The sequence below is a fragment of the Talpa occidentalis genome, unplaced genomic scaffold (genome assembly GCF_014898055.3).
Source record: "Talpa occidentalis isolate TD23 unplaced genomic scaffold, MPIMG_talOcc4v2.1 talOcc4.3, whole genome shotgun sequence".
Classification (NCBI taxonomy): domain Eukaryota; kingdom Metazoa; phylum Chordata; class Mammalia; order Eulipotyphla; family Talpidae; genus Talpa; species Talpa occidentalis.
Window position 1 is genome coordinate 92804125 of NW_023603184.1, and position 18775 is coordinate 92822899.

Here is an 18775-nt window from a genome sequence, read left to right on the forward strand (position 1 = left end):
CCTTCTGCTCAGTCTTGCCCTGCATGCGTTGTGATTTTGAGTAGATAGGTAAAAAGTCAACATACAGCAACATTTCAAGTTCTTCCTTAGAGATGTAAATTATTCTGAGGCTGGGTTATAGCCCTTGCCTTATTGGAATGAGTCTGAAAATGGCTTGCTCCTGACTCTTTTTACTCATTTCTTATACATACAGAAGAAAGTCCTGCTTGAATTTTAGGAGTTTCTTGCTCTGCTTCCTATGACTGGTATAGAGTTCTTAAGAGGATAATTTTCTTATTAAACATCATTCCGGAGCACCATCAGGACAGGCACCACATCTGTCCTGGGGGTCTTTGTAAATCAAATGCTTGACACTGTGCTTGAGAAACAGAGCTCAGTAAGTGTGTGATGGATGATGAATGTATGAATGAGTGAATGAAGAGAGCTAAAACAAAACCTGCTTTTGAGGTTTCAGATCTTAACTATGCTACTTTGTTATTTTCATTTATTTCTTTTTGTTTAAAGATGCCAAATGTTACTGAACTATGAAAAAATGAAAGTCCCCTTGTTTTCCTGTCCTCTGGCACATACCAAATAACCCCCTGGCAACAGTTTCATTTATCTTTAAATTCCTTGTAACATGTCCTTGTAACATGTCTTACTAGTGGATGCTGACCAGGTGTCAGGAGGCATCCAGATACCCGGCAGACACACTCCATCCAAGGGCCTGAGTTTCTACAATAAGCGAAGCAGTAGCAGGGGAGACGCTTACATTCATCCAGACTAGTTTTTATTTCAAAGTTATCTCCTTTCCACCTTCATTTTCTCTCTCCCTCTTGTCCTGTTCTTTTTCCTCCTTTCCATTGAGTCCCAGAGTTAAATATTTTCTCTAATACCTTTCAATTCCAAGAAGTTCTACTTCTTTAGCAGAATTCAATCAAGTGCATTCCAGGGCTCCAGGAGTACTTTTACAATGAGTAAGCAACAAAAATGTAGCAGCAGGAGTCACTTGAGCTTTTGAGCGCTGTGTCCCTCTTTCATATAGTAATATATTTTACAAACCATTACTTAGGGGCACACTTTCTAAATGTCTGAGTATGTTGATATAAAGAATCGTTTACCTTTGTGCAGATATCCACAAATGCCTCCATCATCTGACATGTAAGAAATCCACTTATGAAGGTATTTCCATGAGGCCACGAGTGTGTTATCATGTTTCACCTGGACCATGTACTGGAGTGGGCCTGTGATCATCTTCCTGTTACAGCGCCACTTCAGGGAAACATGGGTGGAGTCGCACTCATATAAACCTAATGGCTGCTCCGGATTAGATAAATTCAGGCCCAGGCATCCGCTGCCTCCTATGTTAAAGAGGCGGTGGTTTGAAACCCATTTCCACAGCATATGCTTGTTGGGTGGCTTGCAGTTCTCCAGGGTCAATACAGATTTGCCTGCTTGGATGCATTTCTTGAGGTTCTCACTTTGGATAATGAATATTCCTTGATCTGAAACAGCAAAAGAGAAGACATGGTATGGAATTTTCATATACAATTAACTAGTGTCATGAGGACTCCAGTGTGGATGCCTAAGTTGTGATATATCATAATTAACAACCATTTCAAACAGATTTGGAGTTGATGGATAGGTCCACTAAAAGGGTTTTATTTGAATGAAAAAGAGGAGTTTCTTGGGAAACATAAATGGACTTGCTGGAACTAAGTCCATGGGAGACCTCTGTCCTAAGAACTCTGCGACCATACAGTAACATACAGATTATCAGTAAAGCTGCTGATTATCTGCTAGGAATGGTACTGATAGAGAAGGAATTTGCCATAACTGGTTAGAGAGCAGCTAATAATACTCAGGGATAGACAGCGGGGGCATTGGGTGCTCAGTTATGGTTATACTGGCTTTCTTCAGACAGTGCCTGAAAGTCTCAGATGTGGTAGCTGAATCAAGAGCAACTGAAATTTCTACCCAATGGATCTAAGTGAAATACTGTTTTCTAACTTAATATGAGATGAAATGCTAGTGAGAGAAATGTTTATCCTCATTTATTTTCTGTATTGAGTCCATCAGAAATAGAAATGGGAGGACATTTGCTATGGGAATGAACTCTGCAGAAGCAGCCTTGTTGGGAGCATGGACAGAAATAGATGGATACCAGAACACTAGCTGAGGCTCCTCCTAGCCACACAGATGCTAGAGCACCATAACAGAGGCAAAACCACACAGGCCACCTGGAGATGTAGAGAAAGTAGCAGCTTTTAACATATCCAACCCTCTAAACCCCTAGAGGCAGAAGAAGGGATTTGGTGAGTTTCCAGTGGAAAAGTTGTAGGACCCAGCAAGAGGATATGTGTTAGCTGCCTGGAAAGAGTCTGTTATATAACAACTATGAATTTGTCCTCTCAACATTTTTTGAAGATGGAAATCATGTCTAATTTTTTTAGTCTCAGTGTGCAGTGGATGGAGCACATTGTCGAGTTCAGTAAACATGAGGTCCAGGTCTGTGGTTACTGAGATTACTCAACTTAGAATGTCTGGTCAGGCTCGTATTATCTCATTAACTGGGCTCTCCCCTTACATTTTACTTCCTGTCCAGTCTTCAGAAAACAGAAGGGATATTATCAGGTACCCTAGAAATGGCTGGGGCTTATGATAAGTCATGTGTGTGGCAAGGGCATACAGGGACAGGCAGAGGCCTTCTAGAGATTTGGAATGGAGCATGAGCCTCCTCACATATTGGTGCCTAGGGACAGTCCTTCATTTTCCTATGTCTTTCTGCTTTTCCAAAGTCACTCAGCTTGAGAAACTGATTTACAGTAACAAAAATCACTTAAGACACTGTTAAAAAAAAAGATTGTCAGTGTATTAATGAAAGCTATATTTCATGTAATAATTGATAACCTTATAATCATATACTTCAGATGTTGAATTAGTTGTCAGAAAATTGCTTGGATCACCATATATCAGAGCAAAAGAGAAGGAAGTATGGGTGGAGGTGGGGTGGAAGAAAGAATGAATGGTTGTAGGGAGATTTCATTTAGATCAGGAAAATTGTTTTCCTAATGAAGTCCACGTCTGATGGCTATTTATAATAGTCATTCAAAATCAAATATACTCGCCAATGGGATGTGAACTCTAATAATTAACCTCTCCAATTCTCCTTTCCACCTATCATGCCTGAGTAGAATGTTAACCTTAATTTCGGTGTAATCTCTGAATTACTTTCTAGCTAGCTTAGAGTTCTATTAATTTTTCACTAAAGGATTATAATTTTACTATAATCATCCTATAGTTTAATTTGTATCTAATATATGTGTTCTACTATCTCTAACTCTATAGCATCAGACTGGACCTCTGCCCTCTGTGCCTTGGACCTGGCATAGTGTAGTGGGTAGTAATTAAGAGCTCTAGAATCAGATAGACCTACCACAGACTGGTCTTACATCTTTGAGCAAATTTCTGGATTTCTGAGAACTTTGTCTTTCATCTTTGAATTGGGAATATGTGATACTAGCATCATAAAGATCGAAAGAGTATTCCAATAGATAATGCAAAGCACACCATACCCTATCTTGGCATGGGAAGGCCTCAGTAAAAGCAAGGTGGTATTATTATGTTTGTTATCCTTCTGTCTTTCTGTCTGTAGATCCAGATGTATATTTGTTTGAACACTTAAAGACTGCTAAATTTGAGCATAAGACCCCCAAATTTCTCTTCTCTCATTAGCACAAAGGATCATTTTTAAAAAAGAACTTTTTATTGAATAATATTAGTTTATAATATTATGAAGTTTATTTTTATTTTAGTTTCTGCAGCACAGAGTATGTGTAGACTTTTTAGTTTTAACCAATCCGGAAATAACATGTTATTACCTTTTATGGAAGAAGAGTACTTTTTAAATAACCTGATAACAAAATCTTTGTTTATTCAATCGGTGTGTAATTATGAAATTAAGAATATCTATTCTTTGTTTACACTACTTGTGTATTGTGTCTCTCTTATAAGAAAGAGAAAAAACCATGATGCTGATAAGCAGTGATAGATGGGTCAGTTGGTTGGTGGTCTGTGAGTAAATCAATATGGAAACTACATATTACTAAAATTGTGGGTGAATAAATATGTTTCAAAATATCAAAATCATTGCGTTAAGAGTAAAGGAGTGGTAGAAACAAAACTTCAGTAGTCATACCAGCAGTCAGAACAATGACTTTCCAAAGCAGAAAATATGAGACAAACTTAATCAAAAGCTGTTCAGTTTTGGGGTGCTACTTGTTTCCATGCCTCTTGCATTTAGGATTTGGCTTTGGAAAAATTATTCAAAATATATCATAAACAAGTATCTCTGGTTTACCAACAACAATAAACATGCCATATCCAAAAGAATACTATGTCATGCTAAGCTAAAAAATGACCCGAACCCATTTTCCCATTAATTTATAATATAATTGGTTCTAGCATCATAAATCTCCATAAATTCACTGAAGCCAAATCTGTTTTCAAATAGGTATCAATATTCTGATTGTTAGTATTATGACTATAGGTTGCCTGTAGCAAAAGTGTAAAGTGAAGCCACCAATCCTTAATGTCTGTAGTAAGATTTCAAAAAGGGTGAAAATCAAATGTGGGAGGAATCAAGATTGATTATGTATGTCAAGGACATCAGTTATGCTTGAACACTGATTAAGTGATTAATGAAGTACTGCCAAAATTACTAAATCTCTTTGCAGTAAAATGTTATTATACTTCCTTTCATAATTATAAGTTTAGAAGGAGAAGAAGGATTGATTTACTGGAGGCAATTTATAAGCTAATTTTCATCCTTTAAAAAAATTCCATGGACGACAATGATTCTATTTCAGAGTTCCTCTTAGGAGATCACTGTAGTCTAACCCTTTGACTCTAGAAGATAACATGTACTTTTCTAAGCAATGGGGGGAGAATCAATGTTGAACGAACATTAAGGTATTCTTTTTATGATTGCATGTAAAGTATTATTTCCAGTCACTTGTTCCACAAGCATTCACTAGGTGCTAGCACTGTGAGGGTGCCAGGCACTGTGAGGGTGCTGTAGATAGAGGAATTATTTGCCTCAATATCATTCCCTGGAAGCTGTATTTGTTCTGGAGTTGTGGGAACTCTTCTGGTTAACCTAAAGAAGGAAGTACATTAGTTTCAAAGAAAACATCATAGTGCATATAAGCTAAACTCAAAGACACATTTAAAAAGGAAGAAAAAAGAAAATAAGCCTAAATTGAAATGACTTAATTTGTTCTTCAACTGATGTCATGTGTGATAAGCTCAGGACTCTTGTACATTAGCAGACCTTTCTGCATGAAGTGCGTGTGTGTGTGTGTGTGTGTGTGTGCACGTGCCACACATACTTGCTCATTTTCCAGGGAGGAGACCAGAGAAGAGAAGAGAGAATATGGATATTGCAGAGGAATCTAACTTTACCTCTGAACCCAGAATCATTAACTTCAGAGCCAGATGGGACTGTAGTTGAATCATTCTTTTACATTTTTTAAAAAGATTTATTTATTTATGCATACAAGAATTGGGTACCGGCCAGAGGTGTGGGGGGTTGAGAGGAGTCACCAGAGACAGAGTGGGGAGCAGAACAGGCAAACTGACTGAAACACACTGCTGAGGGGAGCAGCAGGCAAGCCAGGAGAGGTCTGCTGCACCATGTGGGTTGCTCCCTGGCCCGGGATCGAACTGGTGCTGCAGAGGCTGCGGACTGCTTCATAGTACTGTGTTTAACCCCTTATGCCATCAGGGAGGCCCCCTCCAAATCCAATTTTATCTTAGAAGCTTTGTATCCATATACTCATTGAGGGACCTTTAGGTCTAGTTTCACTTATAATCTAAAGAGAAGGAAATGAACTGCTGCGGTTCTTGGCAAACAATTTGAAGTGGGAGACTTGAAATTTCCAACATTTATTGAGTGTCTAATATGGCATGTATTAGGCATCTGAAGACAGAGAGACAGGTCATATTGCTTGTGCTCAAAGGACTGTTTTTCCTGAGAGTCACTAAAATGAACATGAAGAATGATAACTTAATGCCAAAATATATTTCGACACATGCAGTATAAGTACAATGATGTGTTAAACTAGGAGTCAGAGGGCTCATTTGACCTACAGTACTACAGTATCAGAGAAATTAATTTCTCTCTCTCTCTCCTTCCCTTCTTAGCCCCTTTCACACTCATTCAACAAATGCTTATTAAGGGCCTAATATTTGTCACAGATGGAAGTAGGATATTGGTGGATGAAACCAGCATGAATGCCTTTCTTCTTCACAAAGAGAATTCAGGGCATTGGAGGAGGCTTAACATCGATAGGTGAGGGATTGGCCAAGGGGGCATTCTGAGCATTCTGGGCTCAGCAGTGATAAAAATAATGAGCTTTAGGGTGATGATAAGCTAGCTATATACAGACTTTGGTGGTTACATGAAATTGGACTATGAAATTGGAAAGAAGTAGTTGAGGTCATTTTGTGAAGAACTTGAATTTTTTTTAAAGAATTTTATGTTATACTTTAGATAAAAGGGAGATTTTGGAACAAGAGAAGGCAGGGTAAGCAAATCATTCAATGAAAACACTTATTGAGCACCTACTGTATACCTGGCATTGTTTTAAATTCTGGGAATACATGTGTGAAGAAAATGACCAGGATCCTGCACTAGTGATTTCTCATTTAGATGGGATGAGAGGAGAAAACAGAGAACAGTCTGGATCCAGCCAGAGAGATACTGGGTGGCAATTCAACTGGTAGTGATGAGAATGGGAAAGAGGGAATGGCTAGACTCTAGTCACTAGAGAAAATTCAAAGGGTAGGAGATGACTGGCTTTCATGTGAGCATTCTGGAAAAGGAAGACACAATGACTTGTTTTCTGCCTTCATGTATTAAGTTGACTGTTAAATGCCTGCCAGTCCTTACACACCATGAGGCTGGAGGCTATTATTACAGTTTGGTCACCAGTTGGAACAGTGACAACCGGAGGTCCGTCTAGGAAGTCTCTCGAATCTTCACTTTCAGCACCCCTTCTGATCACCTCCTTTTGGTGTCCTTTTTCTGCTTTAAATGTCTCAAAACTGATTGGAGGTTTGCTGTGTTAAGTGAACAAGATATGGTTTGACATGTTAAACCATGGTGGGGTTTTGTACTTGAAACAAACAAGACAATTCCTAAAGAAATTCTCTTTTAAGAGAGGATTTTAGGGTAACAAAGGGCTTTCGGTATCCCATAAATTACACCAGGATGGTAGCCACCTAATCTACACACAGAAAGTCAGCCGCTGTACCACTCCATGTAAAGGAAACTGGATGGAAACTACAAATACGCAGTTCATGTCGAGAGCCATGTTTAAGACAAGCTATTAGGGAGCCATTCTTGCGAACTGCAATCCAATTTCAATCTCCCACCCCATTCCCCAGGGCTTAACCCTCTTCCACTCCATCCACCCACACAGCTGGGGCTGGGCTCACGCACTTCCTGCCCTGTATCATCTCTTGAATCTGCCAGGATCCTTGCTGTTCTGACAGTATTTCAGTTTCAACTTGGAAGGAGTCCAGGGGGCAGTAGGGAGGGTGTCTCTGCCCTGTAACCAATCTGAGGGTGAGCAGCTTCTCTCTTGAGATGTATTGACCTTTTCCAGCTATACAAATTTGGGGTTGTCCCGCCTATTGCACAATGGATTCAGGTCTGATTGTGTTCCTTTCTTAGATTACTCTAGCAGGAAGGGATGTTGTAAGCAGCTGAATCTAGTCCTGTTCATGGCTGAATGATGCAGAAAATCTTGTTCTTAATGTGACTTTTCCAAATCAATAAGCAAGGAATTTCTGATGCTTGTAGCATGTGCACTGTGCTTAAGAGAACAGAACAACATGACAAGTCTGCTGGCTCTTTCTCTACCACTGCATGAACATTGGCATTTTATCCCCAATCATCAGAGATTTGGTGTTAGTCTCTTAACCTGATAGCACCTAATGAAGCCTGTGGTTTCTCAATTGCCTTATATTAATCAACCAAAAAGTTAAGTACGTTTTAAAATATCTCCTTGCCCTATGTCAGAACTTCCTTCTCTTTCTCTGTCCTAGTGTTGTCTTTGAACCTTCTTCACTCTCCTGCAGCTTCTGTATCACCACCTCCACAGGCCCTCGGGACCCCTCTTGCTAAATCTTTTTATGTGTTCTCTTTCTTTCTTTCTAATCTCCCCAGATCTTCACTCCAAGTTCCAGGAGGCATACAATGCTCTTTCTCACATGGGGGTGAGGGGGCGGGATGGGGGGTGCAGAGGGGAAACAAAACCAGGCTTAATCAGCTCCAGTTTTCTGAGGATTCAAATTGCTTGTTACCAACCCCTATGAAAAAGTGAGTTAACCCTTTCATACTGTCCTCACCACTCCCTGTCCATTATCATGCCACCCCTATTCCTCCTTCTCTGTCCTCATTTACTAGAGATAGTGATGATATATACAATAGGTGACCCTTACAGAAAATCATATTATCTCTGCTGAAGATCTTTGTTGTATCTCTGTGTCTCACCAATGAAATTTTAATCTGAATTAAAAACATTTTTCTTTCTTTTAGCTTTCAGCCTATTCTGCCATCATTTTGTCTTTACCTTGAAAGCACCTAAAAATCATTACTCACAGCAGGCTCTGTTGCCATCCTCTAGACTGTGTTGAAAATATACCATCTTGGGCCTCCCCGGTGGCGCAGCGGTTGAGCGCTGGGTTGCAAAGCTGCCCGCAGCCTCTGCGGCGCCAGTTCGATCCCCGGCTGCTCCCCGGCCACCGGAGGAGGGTCCCACTTGGCGCGCAGACCTCTCCTGCCACCCGCTGCTCCCCTCAGCAGTGTACTTCAGTCCTTCTGCCTGCTCTGCTCCCCACTCTGGCTCTGGTGAATTCTCTCACCCTCCCGCGCTTCTGACTGTACCCAGTGCATGTATAAACAAAACAAACAAACAAATAAATAAATAAATAAAACGTGCCTCTATTTAAAAAAAAAAATCTTTAAAAAAAAAAATTAAAAAAAAAAAAAAAAAAAAGAAAATATACCATCTTAGTCACCTGGAAGCACGTTATGGCAAGACTCAGTAAAACAGAACATTTTAAAACTTCCCTCACAAATGCTGCATGTAGAACCCCGGGGGGTGATGATTCAAAACAAAACCAGTAAACAACTCTACCAACTACCAACACAAACCTGGAAATGACGAGACAATACTGAAAACAGAAGTGTTTGCCTTGAGCAACCCATCTTAACTGTTTTGAGAATACAACCATGAAAATAAAACACATTATTAAGTGGGAGGTAGAAATGAAAACAAAACAACTTTTAATGGTTGATACATTCTTAGACCCTGTATTAGTTTGCTAGGTGTGGGGTAAATGGAAGTGATCAGGTTTTTTCCGCCCTCCTGCCATTAGCATCAGTGATGGACATCTGTGGTCTTACACGCGTGCCTGATGGCAGCATATGGAGGTGGCGTGGGTGTGCGAGGGCGGGCACACCTGAGCCAGAGGCTGAGCATATAAAGGCGGAGGCAGAGGACTGAGCAGTGGAGTGGATTGGAGCGTGTCAGAGAACAGCTAAGAGAGGAAAGAGCATGTAGGGATTTGCTGGGGGCCCAAGTTGCTGTCTCCCTGCTGGCTTATTTCCCCTGACCTGTGGGGATGATGCCAAGGGCTCCAAGGTTCTCTAGTAAGAGCTGCTTGAACTGATGATGAACCTACCTGGCCTGGCATGGGTGCAGAACACTAGGCCTACCATAGCAAAGCACCACAAACTGAGTGCCTTAGACAAGAGACATTTATTGTCTCTCAGAGCTGGAGGTGTGGCAGGGTTAGCTCCTAAGGCCTGTAAGGAAGGATCCTTTCCAGTCCTCCATCCTTGGCTTGTAGATAGCTGTCTTCCTCCTGTGTCTCTTCATATCTACTCTCTGTGCATGTGTAGGGTAAATGAATTGAACAGAATTTTTGTGCCACTAGGCTTTGTGGCTATCACCTGCAGCTTTGAACATGTTGATGCAGGAGGTACTTGGAAGCGTGGGTGCGGGACACGTGTGCCTGATTGTGGACACCTGGAGCATGGGTGTGTGCGCATGTGCAAGTTGCACACCTGTTCCTGGGAGAGAGGGAATAAAAAGGTGGGGTTACCCTGGGGGAGGGGACTCAAGTTGCTGTCTCCCTGCTGGCTTGTTTCCCCTGCGTACTTAAAACCTGTGCAGATGATGACAAGGGCTCCAAAGTTCTCTTTTAGACTGTTAGAACCAATGGTGAACCTACCTGGAGAGGATGGTTGCACAAAAATGGCTGCTTTATTAATGAGAATAAGATGATAGCAAATCTTAGTTTTTGTCAAGGACAGTGCAAAATGGTAACAAAGTAAGACAACAATGTTTGTAGTTAGATAATCACTTTGAATTTCCTGTTTATATTTTCATAATTGAAAAGGAAAATTCTCAAGAGCAGAATGCCAAAAGCCAGACATAGTAAAACTTTTTTATTAGCATATTTGTTTGGAGCTGTGGTCTGGAAAGTATCACATTAAAAAGTCACGTGGTTTCTTGTCTGTTTTGTTCAGTGCTGTATCACAGAACCCTATTTGTAGAAATCCTAATCATTTTACTACAGTTTTTTGAATAACTGTAGAAAATATTTTTCCTTAAATAACTTAATGTGTTGATAAGGCATTTTTTTGTTTACTCCTGTTATAAACTATAATGTTACTTTTCATTTTGAGCAATTAAAATAACTATAATTTATGTTTCCAGTTTTGCACTGGAACATCTGAAAGGGTTTCAAGGATAATTTCTGAACAAAAATAGGCAAAGTTCTGAAAATGCCTCAAATATATTAGTTGGATAGATTGTAGGAGGATTCATCACATAGGATAAATACCAAAGAGGCAAAACAACAGATTAATTTCTTCAGAAAATATGACATAAACAAACCATTTGTTGACCCAGGAACAGGAGCCAGCTGAGGGGACACCTCACTGTGCACGGCTGAGTGGCATTCCTGGTCATTGGCTCGAACATGTATTGTGTGGTGTCAGTTACTGTGAGAACCAGCAATAGGAAAAGAGGTCAGGAACTTAATGAGAATGAGTGAAAAGGACCAGGAAAACTGGAAATCCATGCTGACTTTCAAGTTCATAAGGAAAGCAGCCAGGCAGAGAGCCGGGATGAGGAAAGTATGAAGTAGAAAAGATACTGAGAGATGATAGACAAAGAAGGGAGAAATGGAGTCAGATGATTAGAATGATTTATGACTGAAAAGGGCAGCTAAACCAGTATCTGATCATGCTTTTACTTAAATTCCAAATCTCCAGATTAGGAGACTGGCTCACTGCCCAGGGGTGTAGGATTTGCCTTGAACAACAACAACAAAAAGCTTTCACATTTCTGCTTTTTGAAAATATTCACTCCCACACATGGAAGTACTGGTTTGAAAAAGGCAGAGTTGCAGAGAACAAGAGACTGTACTTCTATTCCTCCTGCCATGAAATCAAATTGCATGTTCCCCCCCAATCAGACAGTGGGATGCAGAATGAACCTCTATGGGTTATTCATAACCTCTATGGGGTTATGAGGCCATCCAGGGGTCCTTTCCATTAGAATGCTTTTGAAACCTACATATTGCACCCTACAGGTGCAAGATACCTAGTCCTTCTTCATCTGTTAAAAACAAAACAAAACAAAATGGGGCAGGTATGTATCAATAGCCCACCAGACTGTAGTAGCTTAGTGTATGTCAAATGGTTGGTTAGTATATGCCCAAACACTAAACACCATTAGGAACAGTAGAGAGGGGCATCTTCACCTTTATCTTAGAAATGAGAGCTATGGGGGGAACCTCTGGGTCACCACAACTCCCACTGCTCTCATCACCCTCTCAGAAACTTCTCCCCTGTGGCATCCCTCTTCTCTTCCTCCACACTGGGGTGCACCACCTGAACCTCTTCCCCAATTCACTATGTGATACCAGCAGGCTCCCCACCTCGAAGCCTTTAATCTCTACACAGATGACCCAATGCACAGGTTAGTCTTTTCTCCACCACAGTTAGTGACCCATGAATGGGCCAGAAAATCAACTTATTGTGTCATTATGAGGATTATGACAGGAAATAGACAAGTATCAGCGCACCATGTTAGGGTTTGATTTAAATGAATTTTTTGTTGCTGACATATGTGTCTATACAGCTCTAGAGACTCGTTCCTTGACCTCCTCTGCTCCAGGAAGCTTCTTTCAACTTTTCTCCACTTTGGAGCCCATTCCTACAACCACACCCTGGATCTGGTCCAGGGTGTGACCCTGAGGTCATCAATGACTTTTTTCATAGACAACTGCTTGACCTTCCCACATGGTCCCTTTGTTGCCCTCCATAATCACCCCTGGCATTCCTAAACTTAGAAGTGTGATCTTGTTCCTAATTCACTCAACCAGAATTTTTTTTAAAGATTTGTTTATTTATGCATATAAGAGCTGGGGTACAGGCCAGAGACACGGGGTGAGAAGATTCACCAGAGACAGAGCAGGCAACAGAACAGGCAGGGTGACTGAAATACACTGCTGAGGGGAGCAGAGGTGAGTGAGGAGAGGTCTGCTGCGCCATGTGGGTAGCTCCCTGGCTGGCCAGGGATCAAACTGGTGCTGCAGAGGCTGCGGATAGTTTCATAGTGCTGTGCTTAACCCCTTGTGCCACCAGGGAGGCCCTCAACCTGAATTTTTTGCTTAAGCAGAGTGCTTCTAACCAAACTCTTCATTTCCTCATTTCTCTTGTGCTTCCATATATAGACGTGTCCCAGCTTCTTCTCCTGTTATGGCCCTTTGCTGGGGATCTACTTTATCCACAGCCCCTGATGCGGCAATATCTCTATACCTCTCTATACCTCACACACTTACCCCAGCCTCTCTTAGGAATTTAAGGGACCCAAGGATGCAGTGGGGGCTACAATGAAAGTCCTTCAAGTCAAACAGAAAAAATCAACTCACAGAAAAGAGAACCAAACAGGGACCACCTTGCAGTCTCTGAGAGAGTGAAAGAGAGAGTAGTTGCTCTGTCTAGTGTCAGTTTTGGGTTCCTAGGAGATCTGCATGCACAGGAGAACTTGTGCTTGGGTCCCTTTGAAGATCCTGGTATCCTTACATCCAGCTCCATATTTGCTGGGTGACTGTTGGAGACCCCTAAGGTGTAAAGTGCTAAAGCAAAAGAGTCTCAAGGTCATAACTAAAACACTGGTCAACACAGGCTGGAAGACTGGCCTGTGTCCAAACCATGATGTCCTTCCTTGTATCAGCACTTTACACCTTAGGGGTCTCCAACAGGTGACCTTCAAGGTGCATCTTTCCTTTTATCCAAATTACCCAGAGTAGAACTTTTTGCCCATGGCCTACTGTTGCCTGGCACGTGATTCTGTGCCTTTGCACATATTCTACACTTCCCAGATGCTTTTCCTCCTTTCTCCATGTGGCAACTACTTACTTATTGGTCAGGAAAGCAAATGTCCTTTTGTGAGTTCCCAGCACTTCAGGCCAGTCCCTCCTCTGCATCCCTTTAGCACTTTGTTCATTCCTTGTTCTCACCAAACCTGCTGTGCTGTTAGGTAATTGTTTCTGTTACTGTTCTGTTTCTGGACTCTGAGCCTCTTGGGCACAGTATCCTATCCCACTCATAATTTTAACTTGCCAATCTGGGGTGAGTAGCAATTTCTGTTGGTTCCTGACCACACTGCCTACCCTGGAGGCCATTTACCTGAGACATTTACCTTAGACTCTTTTTCTCTCCCTACCTCTCACATGCTTATTAAGTCTCCTAGCCTGAGGGTGCTGCAGGCAGGCCACCTCCATCAATGGGAGAGGCAGTTGTGGATAATAACTCCAGTTCCTGTCCTTCAGTGCGACCAAGGTGTTCACCATCCCTCAGGGGAGCGCTTGTGAAATGGAGCCCTAGTTGCCTGTAATGGCTTGCTTTCTTCTTTTTACTCATTTCTAGAATTGCTTTCCTCATTTCTAGAATTACCTCCCAAATAAACTACTTGCACCCAAACAAGCACATGTCTTAGGGATTGCTTTTAAATGAACCCAAACCAAGAAGAGGAAATAAGCAGACGGTGCTCCATAGATAGTGAATGAACAACTGAGGCTTCAGTCTGTCATCCTGTTGTGCAAGCACAGGATGTCAAGAGACAATCTCTCCCCAAATCCCAGTTTACTTCTTCCCAGATAGGACCTAGATAGATCAAGCACTTTGACCTCTTACACTTATTTACTGGCCATTCAGAAGAACCCAGCCTAACCAGCCTCAAGGACAATACAGCCTTAGCTCCCCTGGTGGGCTCCCTGCTGGGAAGCTATATGCTGCAGGGAGAACTTTCCTAATATGTTGGTTGGAGGCCCTTCACATTTATAATTTTTAGTCCTTGACATATGCTCCAAAATCCTTTTTACTTGCTCATGTTCATTTCTTTTTCAACTGGCTACTGAGACTATGCCCACCTTCCCTAAGACGTACACCTCCTCCATTTCCCCCACTGCTCTCCCAGTATCTGAGGTACATGGCTGAGTGAAATTACCAGGTTTTAGCACTCATGAGAAGAGCTAAAATTCCAAAATCACAGTGAATTTCCTTATAGACAATCACAGGAGGAGACAGGCTGCAGACATGCCAACTACAGAGTTGTTCACATGCAGCAAGCAATTATTGCAAGGCTGTCAGCCAGTTAGAATGGTCTGTGCTGATCAGAAGGAGAGGGCACACTGGTAATACTAAAACAAAAGGGCAACACTTGCACAAAGTACTGTTATTATCTTCATTTTTACCTATGAGAAAACTAAGGCACAGAGAGGTTAATTAACTTGCTCAAGGTCACACAGCTGGTAGCCAAGTGATCTGAACCCAGACAGTCTAGCTCCAGAGTCCATAAACTTAACTATTATATGACACTGTAGCTACTGAATTTTGAATATAAAATTATTGATAATTAAAAAGCACAATACTGGCCATCATCTTCTCAGGTTGTGATGCTTATAAAAATATATTGGATCAATTAATGCTACATATCAAATAATACATATCAAATAATTTAGGTGAAAAATACTATATATTTTCTGCCTTCCCAGATCATAATCATATGTATGATTAAAGGATATGATTATATATCCCTTATAAGTGGATACGGAACTGAAATGGGTGCATGTTATCTCCTGGTTGCTCTGTGGATGACAATTATAGCTAACAGAAGTCAATGTTGCACAGTGAATATGGGGATAAACCGAGATACTTTAAAACATGTCTAAAAACACCCAGGCTGTGCCTCAATTTCCACATCTACAAATAGATGACTGGAGTAGGTAGTGTCTCAGTCTGCTTCTGATGTTCAACTTTTCTTTGTATAGACATAAAAAAACCTTAAAGTTCCACTGATGTGGGTGACTTATCACTCACACAATCTGTGTTTTTATAAATGCTCAGTAGGAGCATTTCATATCTGAAGACTCTCAACTATGTCAAATGCCTTCATAGATATAAACTGTCACCTAACACGAGAGGTAGCAGATAGGTCTAATTTCAGAGTGTCCTTGACTACTGATTAAGAAGACACTAATTAGAAATTTTCTCAGGCTAGGATTTGGATCAACTACATATAGAGAGAATTAGCCCATCAAAGCTAATGCTGGCTCAGAGGATCACCAGCTGTGTGGCTTGGTTCAAATTTCTGTCCCATAGGTTGTTACCCTGTTCTAGGTAACTAATGTTCAAGCAAAATTCATTTTAAAACGTGATGCACTGCATGACAGATTCTTTGTGAAGATAGTTGTGCATCCACAGGTGCATATTTACTGAGCTGACCAAGAATGCAACAGGTTTCTGATCTATGGCCATTTTAGAATAAGAATTATTCAATCTGTCCCTGATGAAGTCTGCTGGAAGAGCTAGAGAATACAGTCCAGAAAAGATAACATCAAAAGTGTATAAATAATGAGTAAGAAGGAAAAAAAAATGAACACAGACACTGGTCACACCTTGTTTTACCCCTTCTCTTCAAACTTATCCCCCAGAGGCAAGAGGATGGAGGCTGCCTGGGGGACTCCTGGTTTATTTAATTTCCTTCTCTTCCTCAGAGGCTGCTCATACAGCTGTTCCGGAATGTGGGCCTCCCCTGGACAGCCTCTCCTCATGTCTCTTTACAGCTCCTTCATGAGTCCTGTGCAGCAGGTGCTCAATAAAGGTTGGATTGATGGGTGTGTTCATGCGTGTTGCAGGGGGCCAGGGAGAGGGGACTTTGCAGGAACTTCTACTCCCTGGGTGCCATGTGTCTTACAGACGATTTCATTTAATTCTTAGTGATCCTACAGATGTCACAAATTCTATTTTTCTGATCAGAGAAACTGAGGAACAGATTGGATAATATGCTGCTCATCTGGGCCACTGAAGTGCCTCTCCAGCTCTGGTCTGAGAGGCAGTATTAGAGACGATTAAATTATCTTTCCTGGAGTGGTGGAGGGCAGAGAGCTGATCTGGTCTCAGACCACAGGTGGCCATGCTCACTCAGAGCGCTAGCTTTGGGAGGGGACAAAATGGGACATTTATTTGGCCATCGTTTATCTGATGTGTGGTCGTCCCAAATAAACACCCCTCGGGAACTTATATTTGAAATGTTTCATATTCTCCAGTGCCTGGCCCATCCAAGGCCAAAGCCAAGTGCAGTTGCAGACTAACCCGGGCCCCGCCCCTTCTGCGCCCGCTGCAGAAGAGGTTGCAGGACGAGGGAGAGGGTGCATTGGCGGGTGGGGTGCAGGACCATTCCATCCTCAGGAATTTCTCGCAACGCAGAAACGCGGCCACCCTAAACCTGGTTCGCCTTCTCTGCCCTGCCCCGCCCCTAGCTTCGCCCCTTCGTCCTCTCCCTGGACCACCTACCCCCACCCCCCCAGCCCCGCCTCCGACGTGCCCATCTAGCCCCTTCACCCGCGGGACACTCACCCTGCCACTCGAGGACCCGTTCAGGGCTCAGCGCCTTCGCTGAGCCCTCGGCGCAGCCCGGGGGCGCCCAGAGCAGCAGCAGCAGCAGCAGAGGCGGCAGCATCGCTAACCACTGGGCGCCTTGGGTGTCCCTGGTCATGCAGGCGGGTGCCCGCGCCGCAACCCGAGCGCCCAGCACTGCCCAGCGGGAGGCGAGTCCGCAGTCCCCTCGGCGACCCAGCCCTCCTGGGGGCCTCACCGCCCCTGAGCCCCCGAGGCACTCCTATCGCCACAGTGTGTGGGCACACTGGGCTCTGGACTGAGAGACTCGAGTCGCGGAGGTTTTCCCTGCCCTACCCATTCGCACTTGGAGAAGGAGGAGGAAGAGGGGCTGGGCCATCTGCCCATCCCAGAAATTCCTCCCTTTGGGGTGGAGAGAAAGGAGGGGTGAAGCTGCCCCGTGCACCTCCTCCTGCGTCCTACTTTCTCTCTCCTTCCCCTGGCTGGCCGTAGGGGTTAGGGGTGGGGGTGGGAATTGAGAATCCCAGGGACAGGAAGTCTGACATCTGGGTTTGTAAACCTCCTGGATTCTGGTAAACATGCGGGTTTTGCAACCGCCAGTTCAGTGTAAACCGAGCTACTCTGAGGGCCCAGGCGCTCTGAGAGCTCGCAGGACGCCCTCCTCTGGAACACGGACCCCTGGAAATCCCCGGGGTGCTACAGGGTCTCCGCCCTCCTCAACACAAAAGTTCCCTGAAAGTTCTACCACTAGGGAGTTCCTTCTCTTTTTAAAATAACCTTCCCATTCCATCTCCTTGGAGATGTTTTTTAGTTTTTTTAGTCATGTTTTTAGTCATAAAAACATGAGACAAAAAAAGAAATCAAAAGGGGTCAAAAAATAAGTTAATAAATAAAAATGAAAGTGTGTGTGTGGGGGGGGTGGCGGATCTTGCAGGACCATGCTCTCTTCAGCTGCTTATTAGTCAAAACCAAATGAATATTGTTGAGTGATAATTGTCTGCTCTAGACCATAACGGTGGGTGCTACCCCCCTCACAAATTTACATGATAATGTGCTTACACGCCTATTCCTCTGGTGATTGTTTTTAGAGATAGGACTTTCAGGAGTCACGGTTAGATGAGGTTTTAAGGGTTGGGTGCTAGATAGGAGGTGACTTTAAAGAGAGGGTTCTCCTCATCTTCAGGCACCAAGGAAGACCATGTGAGGATACAGAGTAGGGTCCATCTGCAATAGAAAGAGTGACCTTGTCAAAAACTGAAGCCTGTGGGGTCTTGGATTTTAACCTCCATAAATGGGAGATTAAATTTCTGTTGCTTAAACTACCCAGTTTATAATATTTTATTATGGTAGCCCAATCAGGCTAATAAACTATCTTAGCCTGGTTCTTCAGAAAGCAGAGCCTGGGATGAGATCCCTGGCAGGACCGTGGGATTGAAGATCTGAGTGAAACAGGGAAGAAGGTAAAGCCAGTGACTTGACTACTGCAGTAGCACCACATGCTCAGACTTGAAGGAAGCTCAAGGGCCTCAGAACTCTGCCCTGAGAACAATAGGGGAAAATATTTATTCATAATTGCACTATCCCAGACGTCAAACTGATTTAAAGCTTCTTCTGCCCCCTTCCACACAGTGGTGAGCTACAAACATAGCCCCACGCCTTGCCATCTAAGAAGCCCTGGAGCAGGTAGCAATAGTTGCATGGGATGCTCAGAGGTAGGGTGCTGTCAGTTTGCCCCAGAAGAAACCTCAAAGAGGCCTGTGTAGGACTGGTTGCTGCAGAAGTGACTGA

The 18775-nt window shown here is 42.8% G+C and overlaps 1 protein-coding gene across 1 annotated transcript in view; it reads right to left on the reverse strand.

The window, feature by feature from the left end:
• PLA2R1 (phospholipase A2 receptor 1) overlaps window positions 1–17446 on the reverse strand; it is a 100460-nt gene extending 83014 nt beyond the window's left edge. Inside the window, exons 1-2 of the mRNA XM_037523407.2 lie at window positions 16988–17446; window positions 1101–1484 (exon numbers count right to left, since the gene is read on the reverse strand). Of these exons, the coding sequence (XP_037379304.1) occupies window positions 1101–1484; window positions 16988–17126 (523 nt within the window). The 5' untranslated portion in view covers window positions 17127–17446. The remainder of the gene's footprint in view (window positions 1–1100; window positions 1485–16987) is intronic.
• Window positions 17447–18775: the final 1329 nt, after the last annotated feature.